The sequence below is a fragment of the Macrotis lagotis genome, chromosome 4, assembly GCF_037893015.1.
Source record: "Macrotis lagotis isolate mMagLag1 chromosome 4, bilby.v1.9.chrom.fasta, whole genome shotgun sequence".
In the NCBI taxonomy this organism is placed as follows: Eukaryota; Metazoa; Chordata; class Mammalia; order Peramelemorphia; family Peramelidae; genus Macrotis; species Macrotis lagotis.
In genome coordinates this window covers 35,343,752-35,357,451 of record NC_133661.1, presented here as the reverse complement: position 1 = coordinate 35,357,451, position 13,700 = coordinate 35,343,752, and the positions used below count along the sequence as shown (strand labels likewise).

The window sequence follows — 13,700 nt, the reverse complement described above, 5'->3', positions numbered from 1 at the left end:
AGTCTCTGTGATTCCATTTGGGGTTTTTATGGAAAAAAATACAGGAGTGATATTTCCTTCTGCAGCTCATTTTATAGCTGACAAAATTGAGGCAAACAAGGTGAAGTGACTTTCCAGGATCACACCACTAATAAATGTCTGAGGCTGGATTTGAACTCGGGAAGATGAGTTTTCCTGGCTCTGGGGCCAGCACTTTGCACCATGCAACTAATAGTCTGGACCCCTCCTCAAAATGCTATTCGACTAATGGGAATTCCAAAATGCTTTCCCAACCATTCTCACATTTGAATCTTCCATAAGGGCTTGCATTAGGGAAGTAGCAATGCTAATAGAGTATAGGAAATGGATACAGGAAATATAATCACAGAAAAATTAGCAGGATCTTGTTATTTTGAATGTGAGAGACCAGGGAGAGGAGAGTCAAAGGGTCATAGACTCAGAGTCAGAGGGGACTTGGGGGGGGTCCTCTAGTTCAACCTCATTTTACAGATAATATACAAGAGGCAGTGTGTCTAATGGATAGGGCACTGGATTTAAATCCCACTTCAGACTAGCTGTATGATCTTGAGGAAGTCACTTAACAAATTCTTTGCCTCAGTTTTCCTCATTTGTAAATTGGGGTCTAGATGGCCTTTTAGCTCTAAACTCCTAGTCCTCTGACACTGAGACCCATTGATAGAGAAGTGATTTGCCCAAGGGCAGATTACAAATCAGTGAAAGAGTTCAAACTGGAACCCAGGTCTCCCATTTAGCTATTACTCTCTATCACCTTTACTCCCCAAGTAATTCATAGAGGAGGAAGTTGAGTTTATCTGACCCAAGTTCCCATTTTACAGATGAGGAAAATGAGATCCAGACTGGACAAAGGCAGGTTTCACAAAATACTTCAAACTAAAACCAGAATTCATTCAATTGAATTTCTCCAAGACTCAAAAATGCTTAGGGGTTACTAGAAATGTCCACCATTTGTTTTTTCTAGTGGAATGTACATCTATGGGGAGCTTAGGCTCTGGACAATGTTTATCAAGAAGGTGAATACCAACCCTCAACACCGCACACCAATCACCCAGAGAATGGCTAGAAAAGACCTGGACATAGAGGAGAGTGGCCCTCCTGAGTGGAGTCTACATCCACTTGAATACTAGAATTTATGAGGTTTGTCCTTCATTCTCGAAGAAGCCAATGACATGACAAGCATATGAATTGGAAAGCTCGAGTTCAAGGAGGGAAGGTTGAAGAGACTTCATATTTTAGAAAGAGGAGACTATCTTTTTCTCCTCCAGAGCCAACGGGGTCCAGTGGATAGCTATAGATCTGTATGACTGGAAATGTCCCTGGATGTGAGGCAATCAGGATTAAGTGACTTGCCCAAAGTCGCCCAGGGTCAAGTGTCTGAGACTGGAATCAAGCACCCGTCCTCCTAACTCTAAGATCAGTGCTCAATCCACTGAGCCCCTTGGCTGCCCCACTAGAATGTGCAGACCCTAAAGAAAGTAAGATGGTTAAAGAGCTGTGAGACTCACGTAGGGGATGTTCACTCTCTAGTTTGGATGGGGGGGGTAGTGTGAGCAGGGTTAGGGCAGACAGAGTCCCAGGTTATGGGAAATATGCAGGAAATGGACCGAGTTTGTAGAATTATATGATTACGAAGAAAATTTCCACTCAAGTCTTCGTATCCAAAACCCTAGGTGACATATAAAGAGCTGGGGAGCAGGTTTGGGGAGGCAGGGAAAGCTCTAGCCAGGCAATAGCAACTGTGGGAGAACTAAGACATAATCAGAGCCAGTCGGAAAACTGAAATCTTCATAGGATGAGAGAGCTAGAAGGGAAAGTGACCCAGGAGGCCATTTAGTCTAAGGAGACTGAGGGACAGATGGCTCTATGGGTCTGAGGTCATACCTTGGGAGCTCTATTACCTGACCTCTCCCATACCTGGAGACTTCTTTGTATTACATCTCCCCCCCCCCACACACACACACACAACACCCAAATCATTCCCTCCCCACTTTGTCTGGCTCAGAGAAAGAAATACCCATCTTCTCCCCTTGCACTTATATTCTTAATTTCATCCTTTTCCATGTCCTTTATGACATTCTTCTTACATTATGTTCATTCTCTCTCTCTCTCTCTCTCTCTCTCTCTCTCCCCCCCTTCCCCTTCCTTTCTCTGTCTCTGTCTCTGTCTCTGTCTCTGTCTCTGTCTCTGTCTCTCTGTCTCTCTGTCTCTTTCTCTCTCCCCCTCCCCACCCCGGACTGACTCATTTTATGTGCCTAGGAAACTGTAATTACTCCAGACATTCCATCCTTAAAAACTCTCTCCCTTGAACCCTAAAACTGTTTTCCTATCACTCTCCTTCCTTTCAGTACTAAACTTGTAGAAAGCATAACCTTATACTTGCTTAGATCATTTCTTCACCACCCAGACACTTCTCAGACTTCTTGAAATCTTGCTTCGGGACCTACCATTCTACTGAAACTGCTCTCTTCATGGCCACCAGTGATGCCTAATTGGCACATTTTATGGGCTCTTCTTCTCAGGCCTCATCATCCTTGACCCTACTAAATCATTCAACCCTGTTGACGACATCTTATCTATAATCTCTCCTCCCTTGGTTTCCATGATACTGTTCTGAAATATTTCATGTCATTCACCTTGACCCATGCTACACTTCAGTCCAATGGCCTCCTCATTCTCCAATCTTACCTTCTTCCTTCTCACTGCTAAAGCTTTTCATAGGCCATTCTTCATGCCCACCTACCATATGTTCCTACCCTCACTCCATGGCAATACCATCTCTATTAAAATCCTTCTCCACCAAGTCTTATTGGACCACACTGTCACCCTGACCACAGACTCTCCTGCCCCTTAAACCATTTGCTCTATGTCATGAGCAAATCTGTGACCAAGGGAAATGAATCTGGTCACCTGTGCAGAATCAGTTGAGGGTAGGATAACCTGACAGGAGAGGAGGTGATCCTGGGATTGAAGACGACAGATTTCCAAATCCATGTAGCTTAGAGTCATTTGATGCAAGAAAGTCTTCCTCTCTCCCATGATAGAAAGGCTCCACCATGACCCATGCTATCAGCATGGCACCCTGGGGTGTCTAGAATGCAGTGAACCTGGTACTGGGTTCAGGACAGGACAGGGAAGCAGAGATATAGGATTTAGTAACAGTTTTATTTTGTTTCCCCATGGTATAGCTGATCTAGTTTTGTCCAGGGCCCCACTTTCCAATATGGGGGCCTAAGTCATTGACCTTTTTGGTAGCCAAGATTACCCCCACCTTGATAGGAAATTGTGTAATCAGTATCTCTGCCTCCAACTGGGATCCATGATCCATTTAGTCATCTCAACAGTATCTAAAGTCATAGAAAAGAATTTAGAGTTGGCAGAGACATCAGAGGTTATCTACTCCAAGTCATTCATTTCACAGATAAGGAAACCGAGGCTAAGAGTCTTGATTAAATTCACATAGATAATTAAGTAGCAGAGTGAGCCCTCTGTCTCAGCTCCAAAATCACCAAAGGGGAGAGTCTGCAAAGGCCAAGAGGAGGGATAGGGGAAGGGGGAGAAAGCCTCGGGTTCAAGGAGGGAAGGTTGACGAGACTTCATATTTTAGAAAGAGGAGACTATCACCCCCAAATCTGAATCAAACTTTTAAATTCAGGTTTCTATCTCAGGTGGCAGACCTCAGAAAAAAAGAGAGAGCAAAGTCATAGTTAAGGGGCATCTGCAGACTCATTCAGTCATTGAAAAAAGGGATAGCAAGAGGCTCAGCAGAGAACTCCGAAGGGCTTGCTAATCACAGAAGCCATTAACTAGACACTTGTCTGGCCCACTTAACCCAGATAGAACCCAGATAGAATCCTGGGTTATCAGAGAGGTGGAAACGTTCCCTCTCCCCAGGAAAAAAATGGAGGAAGATGGAGATTGGAGAGGGGAAGATTGTTAGGAGTTGAAATCATTGTGGGACTGAGAGGATGAGAAACCCAGGGGAGGACCACAAGACCAGTCCCGGACCCTTGAGCACTTTAATTACACTCATCTTCTCATCTATTCTTACAATCCATGAAGTAGAGAGGTATCATCGTTCTCCCCACTTGAGGATGAGGAAATAGAGGCTCAGAGAAATCATGACTTGCTCGAGATCACACATCTAGGAGGAAGGATTCAAAGAAAAGTCTTCTGACTCAAGTGGGGGGAGACTTGAGCAGCCCTGAGAAAGTCAATGGTCTCAGACTAGAGATTGTGTATGGCGTTGGGTAACTTCATTAGACTGAAAGTTCCCTGAGGTCAGGGACTATCTTTTGCGTCTTTTTGTAACCTTTTTGCTTAACACTTAAATGCTTATCGCTTGATTGCCCACCACTATTCTCTTCTTCCTTCTAAAATAGGGCATGCCAGTGTGGAGTGACCAATAAAACAGCATAAGATCAGATGGTTTCCTACATACTATGTCTGAATTCTGGGCATCAGAGCCCTCTGATCACTGATTCCAAAGTATACCAAGTCAGGGTACCGGGTGGGCATTGTGAAAACAGCCTCCCAAGCTGGAGTCCAAGGCCATCAGAGGGGAGAGGCCCCAACTACCTTCCTTTGTCTCGGGCATTCTTCCATCATTGCTCAGAAATCTTCCAGTGGCTTAACACCAAGGCTGTGCCCATCCCAGATGCTTCTCCTCCATTTCTGTTCAACCCAACCAAGATTTGGGATGGTTGACGATATTCAGGAACTAGCTATAGCCAGGTCACTATACCCAGTTTCCACCAATAGATTTTGTACTGAACAATGGCAGTCTCCCCTGGCCCGTGCCCTATTTGATGATACTGCAGAGTGTAAGGGGACTTACCTTAGGTAAGTCACCTTGGCAAAATTTAATTTCCTTGTGTGTAATTCAATTATTAAGGATCTACTATTTACCAGACATCGCAGATAAAAGAACAAAGAATAAAACAATCTTTATTTGCAATGAGCTGACATTCTAATGGTTGAAACAGCTACACACCATAAACATTGTTAATGAATTATATAAATATATATAATTATATGGAAATATATATATATGTGCAAAATGAGGGGGTCTCTAAGGTCCCTTACCACTCTGAGTGATTCTTCTTCTTTATAGATGAGGATTCCAAATCCAAGAAAAAGAGAATGATTTGACCATAGTCACACAAGTAGAACATAAATAATCCACATCATAAATATTGTTAATTAATTATATAAATATATATGTAAATATATGTGTGTGTGTGTGCGTGTGTGCGTGTGTGTGTGTGTGCAAAATGAAGGAGTTCTCTAAGGTCTCTTAGCCCTCTAAGTGAACCTTCACATTTATAGATGAGGATCCTGAAGCCAAGAAAAAGTGACTTGACCAAGGTCACACAATTAGTGAACTGCTAGACTAGAATTCAATGCAGCTCTCTTTTCACAACACTTTTTCACTGAAATGGTCACATTTTTTCCAGAGGGAACATCCATTATTCATCCAAGAAACTTCCAAAATTCTAACTAAAATTCTCAGCCTACGCAAGTCTCAGACCGAAAGCCATTGAAAGGTGGAACCTGGTCCCCCACTGTGGGAACTAATGCTCTGAAGGAGAGGAAGAAGTGACCCACTGCCCTGGCTGCCCTGCCTTCTTAGCCATTGCTTGTCTGTCCATCCAAAGGACTAAGCATGGAATTGCTACCATAGAGTACCTGGTTTCAAAGCCTTCTGGAGTCTTCCCTAAACTTCCATCCAGGGCTTTCTTCTTGAGACTTTCTTCACTGTCAGGCATCTTGGGGGGTCCTGAGGAGCTGACTGCCCAACACTGGATAACAGGTCCCAGGGAGTATAAAAATCACTGACCGAGCACTTGCAAGCAGCCACAGTAACTAGAGGACTAGAGGGCGTAAGGCAGGAGGAGGAGACTAAAGTCCCACCAAAGCCAAGTCCTCTCCCCCTCCCTGTTTGGAAGCATGCTCAGAAAGTCTGGGAACTGCAGGTTGTCCAATGTGGGAGCAGTCCTTTCCCACTCAGTTTGGTTGAACCACTCATGAGGAGAATTTCAATGAGAACAGTGAGCTTTTTGATGCAAATTGCCCCCCGGATGCCCAGCCAATCAGCACCTGGGATTCTGGAACCTCTGGGGCCTGGGGTTTTCTATTCAATCCTAGTTTTTAAAAGGGCTGGGACTGAGCAAAAACTGGTCCAGGAGCCACTGAGGACTAAGGAAATTGAGACAGGACCTTAGGTTTAAGGGATTAGTGACATGTAATCCCCAAAAGAGAAGCACCCCCCCCCACCCGCCCCTCATTGACACTGGAGGTAATGGTTCTGTCAAGACTGTGGCTGATCCTTGCTCCCTGGGAAATGTCAACCCTCCCTCTTCTGCCTCCTTCCTGCCTTCTCCCCCCACCCCCACCCCATTAGAGGTAGTAGAATGGAATCAGGACCATTTAGGCTTTAGAAGAAAAAGGGAAGGGGCGGCTAGGTGGCGTAGTGGATAAAGCACCGGCCCTGGAGTCAGGAGTACCTGGGTTCAGATCCGGTCTCAGACACTTAATTACCTAGCTGTGTGGCCTTGGGCAAGTCACTTAACCCCGTTTGCCTTGCTAAAAAAAAAAAAAAGAAAAAGGGAAGGGAACAAGAATATTAAGTAATTACTAAATTTGTGCTGTTTTACAAACATCCTCACAACAATCCAGGAAAGTAAGTACTAGTACTAGTGAGTCAGACCTGGGACCTGAGTTCAAATCCAAATTCTGCCACTTTCTGGCTATGTAACCATAGACAAATCATTTAAAATCTTTAGGCCCAATTTCCTTAATTATAAAATGAGAATATTAGACTAGTCATGTGTTCTTCACCTTTTTTGGTGGACCCCTTCTGTGCCTAGGGGATGCTTCTTTGAAAAGTATTTTATAGTATTTATATACTGTATAAACATGTATCTATATGTATATGTTTGAATATATATATTTCCAGTATTTTTATAAATTAAATACATAAGATTTTAAAAGAAACCAATGGTATTGAAAATTAATTGGGGAAAAAAAGTGGTGTTTTATTTTTAAAAAGCTCACAGGCACCAGTTAAGTAAAATCCCTTCCAAGGCTCTAATCTTTGGTCTCATGTTCTGATGATCTCATTGAGACCAAATTTCTTTATCAGTAAGATGTAGTTTGGGGGGGCTGAATAACCTATGATCCTACAACTTAGCCCAAACTCCTGCCCAGCATGGGAATCGCTGGTGCAGCCTCCCTGATAGCTGCTCATTCATCCATCTTGCCCTTAAACATCTTCTGTAAAAAGAGGTGTTCACTGCTCCATTGGAAAATAAGCAGAAGTTGGGGCGGCTAGGTGGCTCAGTGGATAGAGCACCAGCCTTGGAGTCAGGAGGACCTGAGTTCAAATCCGGTCTCAGACACTTAATAATGACCTAGCTGTGTGGCCTTGGGCAAGTCACTTAACCCCATTGCCTTGCAAAAACCTAAAACAAACAAACAAAAAAAGAAAGTAAGCAGAAGTTGCGCCAGACACACAATGATTACAGTGACATGAACAGAAAAGATTCCAAGCACCAAAATCAGAAACTGAAGAACTGAAAAGAACTACTAATGATCCAGGAGAATATAATGATGTCTGCTCCTTCCTCTGGGAAGAAAGGTAGGGCATTGTGGGGTAGAATGATCAGAAACAATCACAGCATAGGTTGCTTTTGTTCGACTGTTTGCTTTGAGAGAAGGTTCAATTTCATCAAGCAAGGGGATATTCAGGGAAGATATAAAAAAAAAAGGGGCATCCATGAGATGAATTGTCTTCTAAATGAAGGGAAATGGCTAGATAATCTCCAAGGCTGGAGCACTGGTATTCTGGGCTCTGTCTTCTACAAATCTTTCAATTGACTGTGAATCTTGGAATGTTATTTGCCAGGGACCAAGTCTAATATTAGAGGTTTTCCAAAAGGAAAGTTTCTGTAGCTTATTATCAGGGGAGACCTGATCATTAATAAATCAACGAGCATTTCATTATTGAGGACCTATGAAATTCAACACTGGGCATAGAAAGAAAGAAAAAAAGAAACCAGTTCCTATTCTTGAAGAGTCTATAATCTATTACAGGACATGATGTATACATAAATAACCATATATGAGAGACATAAAATGACAGGAGTAAGGCTCTACAAGATAGATGCATTTTTAGAAAATGAACACAAGGCAATTTTGAAGAGGAATCTGTGGCAGTTGGAGTATAGTAGGAAAGACTTCATATAGGAAAGGTTACTTGAGTTAATTTGTCAAGGAAAATGGGTTGAAAGAGGCAAAGATTAGGAGGAAGGTATGGGGGTAAGCAAAGGCCCAGAGCTAGGAGAGGGAAGGTCATGAGGGGGAGGAGGTGGGGAACGGTTAGAAGGACAATTTGGAAAGACCAAAGAGGATGAGAAAGGGGTCTAGGGATAAACCAGGAGCCTGGAAAGACTGGCTGAAACTTGTTTTTGAAATGCTAAAGAGCAGAATGTGCATTTGATCTTAGAGGTAATCAGGAAACAGTAGAATTGATTGTGCAGGAGAGACATAGCCAGAAAAGTGAAGTCCAGGGAGAAGACTTGAGCTGTCCAATCATACAGGTGTTAAGTAAAAGCAAAGTGAGATCCAAAGAGGGTCAGTGAGCTGCAGCAAGTCCCTCCACTACCCGTAGTCGTGGCTCTGCCTTCCATAAAGTATCAAATGGACTGTCATTTCTCCATGTTCCTGCCCTGCTCAAGAAGCTCAATGGCTCGAGGAGCAAGAGCAAACAGAAGCACCTCAGTTTGGTATTGAAAGGCCTTTATTGGCTGACGCCACGTCCCCTTCCAGGCCAACGGCCCACCCTGGCCTCTCTGCAGTTTATGTCCCAAACTCATCACATCATCTCCCCTATCTTTCCACAGACTCCTCCAGGCTTGAAGTGAATTTCGTCCACCTGGAAGAATTCTCAGCTTCTTTCAAGGTCACTTCCTGCGAGTCTATGCTGATTCCCTCTTTGCTAATGGATGCCCCCAATCAATTACCTGTATTTATTTACTTTATAAATAATTTGTAGTTACTTAAAGTTTCTTCCCAATGGAATAAAAACTTCCCAAGAACGGAGACTTATTTTTGTCTCAGTATTCCTAGGGCCTGGACACAGCAGATACTTAATAATGTTTGTTGAATAAATCAAATGAATTGAAACCTATCTTTGATGAGGAAATTTTGAAAGGGTCACTCCTAGTGCTATGCTGTCAGCAGCTTCCATCTCGTGGCTTTTTCTGGAGAGAGAGAGAGAGAGAGAGAGAGAGAGAGAGAGACAGACAGAGATGGGGGAAAGGAGAGACAGACAGAAAGGTAGGAGGAGAGGCAGAGAGAGAGAGAGACAGACAGACAGACAGATAGGAGAGAGAGACAGAAGAGACAGAGATGGGGAGGAGAGACAGAGAGGTGGGGAGAAGAGGCAGAGAGAGAGGGGGGGAGGGAAGGAAGGAAGGAAGGAAGGAAGGAGGGAAGGAAGGAGACAAGAAGACAAAGAAGAAGAAAAAGGAGGAAGAGGGAAGGAAGGAAGGAAGGAAGGAAGGAAGGAAGGAAGGAAGGAAGGAAGGAAGGAAGGAGACAAGAAGACAAAGAAGAAGAAAAAGGAGGAAGAAGAAAGGAAGGAAGGAGGAAGGAAGGGAGGGAGGGAGGGAGGAAGGAAGGAAGGAAGGAAGGAAGGAGACAAGAAGACAAAGAAGAAGAAAAAGGAGGAAGAAGAAAGGAAGGAAGGAAGGAAGGGAGGGAGGAAGGGAGGAAGGAAGGAAGGGAGGAAGGAAGGAGACAAGAAGACAAAGAAGAAGAAAAAGGAGGAAGAGGAAAGAAAGGAAGGAAAGAAGGGAGGGAGGAAGGAAGGAAGGAAGGAAGGAAGAGGGATAGAAATTAGATCTGTGATTTCATTAATAGAGGGAAATCTCGGGTGAGGACTCTCTCAGTCAGTGTGACTCAGTAACTTCTCTACCACTAATACTTTTAAAGAGATAAACCAGAGCTCTGAGAAATCCAGTGACTTGCCCAGGATCATATAGCCAGTATGAGTCAGCAACAGGTTTTGAACTCAAGTCTTCCTGGCTCCAAGGCCAAGTTGCAAATACAAAGTGATTTGAGGGTGGGAGAAGAGGAAATGTTAACAAACCCAGGAATCCAAAAATGTTTCCTGTAAGCAGTGGAGCTGAATGTAAGCCTCGACAACAGGGGTCGGGCTTTCAAAAAATGGGGGTGAGGAAGGTGACCTTTCCAAACATGCGGGACAGACAATAAAGGGCTTAAATATGGGGGGTGAGAAGTTGTATAGGGCAGCAAGTAGGTGAGTTTGGGTGAAGTTCAAAGTGTAAGAGAGGGGAATAATGGCACTATCTTTCCCAGGTCAACAGGGCAGATGTAGAGCTCAAATGAGATCACATATGTGGAACCTTTTGCAATTATCCCCTACATGTCAGCCCTTAGTATTAATCTCTAGCCTATAGGTTCACCTCTGAGAATTAACATGCTCCAATGGAGTCAGCATAGTTATATGAAAACTATTTTGTCCCTATCATTATAATTATTAATTTCAATTAAATGTAAGTCTTGGACAAAGTGGGAATGGTTAGAAAACTTGGAAAGTCCTAAAGCTTGGATCATGTGAAAACCATTGGTTTCGGGTGTAACATATCATCAGGACACTGCCTTTTATCGATATGTAACATAGGAGAGTCAAAATTTGGAAAATAAGACAGTTACAACAGAATTCCTTGGTCTATGATCGCCCCATTTCTTTTTACTTGATCAGCCAAAAAGTAAGTTCTACCAACTCTGATCCCTAACAGAAGATAATAAAATTACCTAACAGGAGGGCTTTTGGTTTTTGTTTTGCTTTGTTTTTTGCAAGGCAATGGGGTTAAGGGACTTGCCCAAGGTCACAAAGCTAAGTAATTATTAATGTCTGAGGCCGGATTTGAGCTCAGGTCATCCTGACTCCAGGGCCGGTGCTCTAACCAATGCACCACCTAGCTAGCCCAACAGGAGGGGTTTTAAGAGTTTTCTGAAGGTGAGGATGGGCTAGGAGCTCCTGAAGGAATGAGGGGAAGACTTAAGATCAATAGAGAGAAGAATGACATCTGTTTGAAGGAGAATTGTAAAAGTTGAGTGCATACAGGGGATGAATATGTTTAAAAAAAATCACAATTTTACTTTGATGATATATTGTAAAAATATTTTTCAAAGGACTTATAGAAAAAAAGATCCATGCTCCAATGGCCATTACTGAGAATTCCAGCGTATATTAGGAACTTATAGGGTATACATCACACACACACACACACACACACACACACACACACACAGATAAATATAATATATGAAACTCATTTTACAAGAAAATCTCATTGTGCACTTACCTGACCTGGACACCTAGCTCTGGGGTGACCTGGAGAGCTCTCTTAATGGCAATCACTCCAATTCATGTAGACTTTTCTCACAAAAATTTTGTGAATTATGTAAAGCAAGCAGGATGATTCCATTTTAGAGCTAAGGAAGCTGAAGTTCATTGAGGGTAAACAAGAAAGATTTAGAGGAAGAAGTCTTAAGTTCATCTCCGCCACTCATTACCTTGTGTGTGACCTTGGGAAAGTTGCTTAAACTTTCTGGGCCTCAGTTTCCTCATCTGTAAAATGAAAGTTGACCAGACTATTCTTTTTTTTGTAAGGCAGTGGGGTTAAGTGACTTGCCCAAGGCCACACAGCGAGGTAATTATTAATGCCTGAGGTCAAATTTGAACTCAGCTCCTCCTGACTCCAGGGCTGGTGCTCTATCCACTGCACCACCCAGCTGCCCCTGACCAGATTACTCTAGGGGCATTTTCAGTTCTAAATATACTTGCCCAAGATGATAGAATAGTAAATGTTGGAGTCAAGTGTAACCAGCCCTTCTAGGTTGGCACAGTGGACCAGGTGCCAGGCTTAAGCAAGAGTCATAGAAGTTGGGTTCAGATTTTGTATTTAGTAAAGGTCATGCTGTGACCTCAGACAAGTCACCTAATCTTTCTGGATCTCCATTTCTTCATCTATAAAATGAGTGGGTGAAAAGCATTCCAACAACAAGTATTGTCCAGAGTGAACAAAGTGATCTGCCTTAGGAGGTAATGGGTTCCTCCCTCCTTGGAGATCTTCAAGCAAAGGTTGAATGACCCTCCACTTGGGTATAGCTCTGATGATGGCTGCAAAGTTGCCTTTTAACTCTGGAATTTTATAATCCTATGACAAATCCCATGGTGAATGATGACATTCTTAGGAAAGGACCCAAATCACTCTAAATCTATGATTCCTTGACTCTAAACCCAGCCTTATTTCCACTGTCACCTTTTATATTACTTCCTTACTCCTCTGCATCTGCCCCCACCGCATTTCAAATACCCCATACAGACTACCAGACAGGCACATCCTTTCTGTCAATCTGTATTAACCTTGTCAATCTGTAATAACCTTTGCCACATTTACCAAGGTCAGAGCACCGATGGACCCACATGAACCCCGGGAAAAAGCTGAGGAACAATTCCAGTTCATTTTCCCACTCCCCCACTCCTCTGTTCCCTGCTCCCATATTCTCTTCTCCTTTCAGCCTCTTATCTATGTGCTATACTCCTTCTTAATGTTCTCCCCTGTGCAGCCCCCAGTATCCATTGGAGATGCCTTCATGTTATCTTCTTTCACATCAGGGCCCTAGGACCAGATGGGACCTCAGGACTCTAGGACCTCAGTGGATGTGGACAGCTCAGAGGATGGTGGAATCTATGGTTTTTCTAGGAACCCAAAACTCTAGCTCAATAAGGCATTCCAGGCCTCCCCCAGCAGGCAGGTGGTTTATGATTTGGAGGCGAGTAGAAGAATTTGGCTGGTTCTCCCCTGAGCCCTGGAAAGTTCAACAGAAGCAAGGCCATTCCTTTAAAGCTAGCCTTGCTGAAGACAATGAGCCTCTGTCCCCAGATGCCCCCTTGAGAGACGGAAGGCTGAACTGGATGGGCCATGGGCCCATCCCAGGATGTCACCATTTCCCATACTCCAGCAATATTGGTAACTAGGGTCACCAGAGAAGAATCAAGCCTTACAAACGTATGCCTACATAGGTTAGGGCCAGTCCTGGGGGAAGGGGATAGCATTCAATTTAATTCAAAATGGCAGCCATTTATTAAATGCTGATTATATGCAAAACACTGTGTTAGTGCTAATTAATCAAGTATTTATTACATGACCATTATGTACAAGGTCCTGGGGATATAGACCAAAATGAAACGGCTCCTACCCTCAGGAAGCTTATATTCTCTCAGTAAGAATAAAGTCAAAAGTGAAAAGGAGTTTATAGGGTATCCAGCATGCACACAGATACATATATGAGACTTGGAGAGATCAGGGAAGACCTGAGCCAATCAATGAATAAACATTTATTAAGCGCCTTCTATGTAACAGGCACTAAGAGCTAGCAATCCAAAAAGAGCCAAAAACTAGCCTCTTCCTTCAGAAAGCTTACAAATAATGGAGAAGACAAGATATAAACAAATATATATATGTATGTATATATATGTATAAAGCATGCTATAGGCCACAGCTCCGGAGCCCTTCCGGCCTCTCTCCTGCCGGTGCTTGCAGCCCGAGGCCTGGGGGTTGGGGGGGAGACCCCAGAAATGAGGAGCA

The 13,700-nt window shown here is 43.4% G+C and overlaps 1 protein-coding gene across 1 annotated transcript in view; it reads right to left on the bottom strand.

Moving 5' to 3' along the window:
- The window catches only part of ACSBG1 (acyl-CoA synthetase bubblegum family member 1), a 91,687-nt gene extending 85,799 nt beyond the window's left edge, over positions 1 to 5,888 (bottom strand). The window contains exon 1 of the mRNA XM_074232512.1: positions 5,704 to 5,888. Coding sequence (XP_074088613.1) covers positions 5,704 to 5,783 — 80 coding nt within the window. The 5' untranslated portion in view covers positions 5,784 to 5,888. The remainder of the gene's footprint in view (positions 1 to 5,703) is intronic.
- Between the last annotated feature and the right edge of the window lie 7,812 nt (positions 5,889 to 13,700).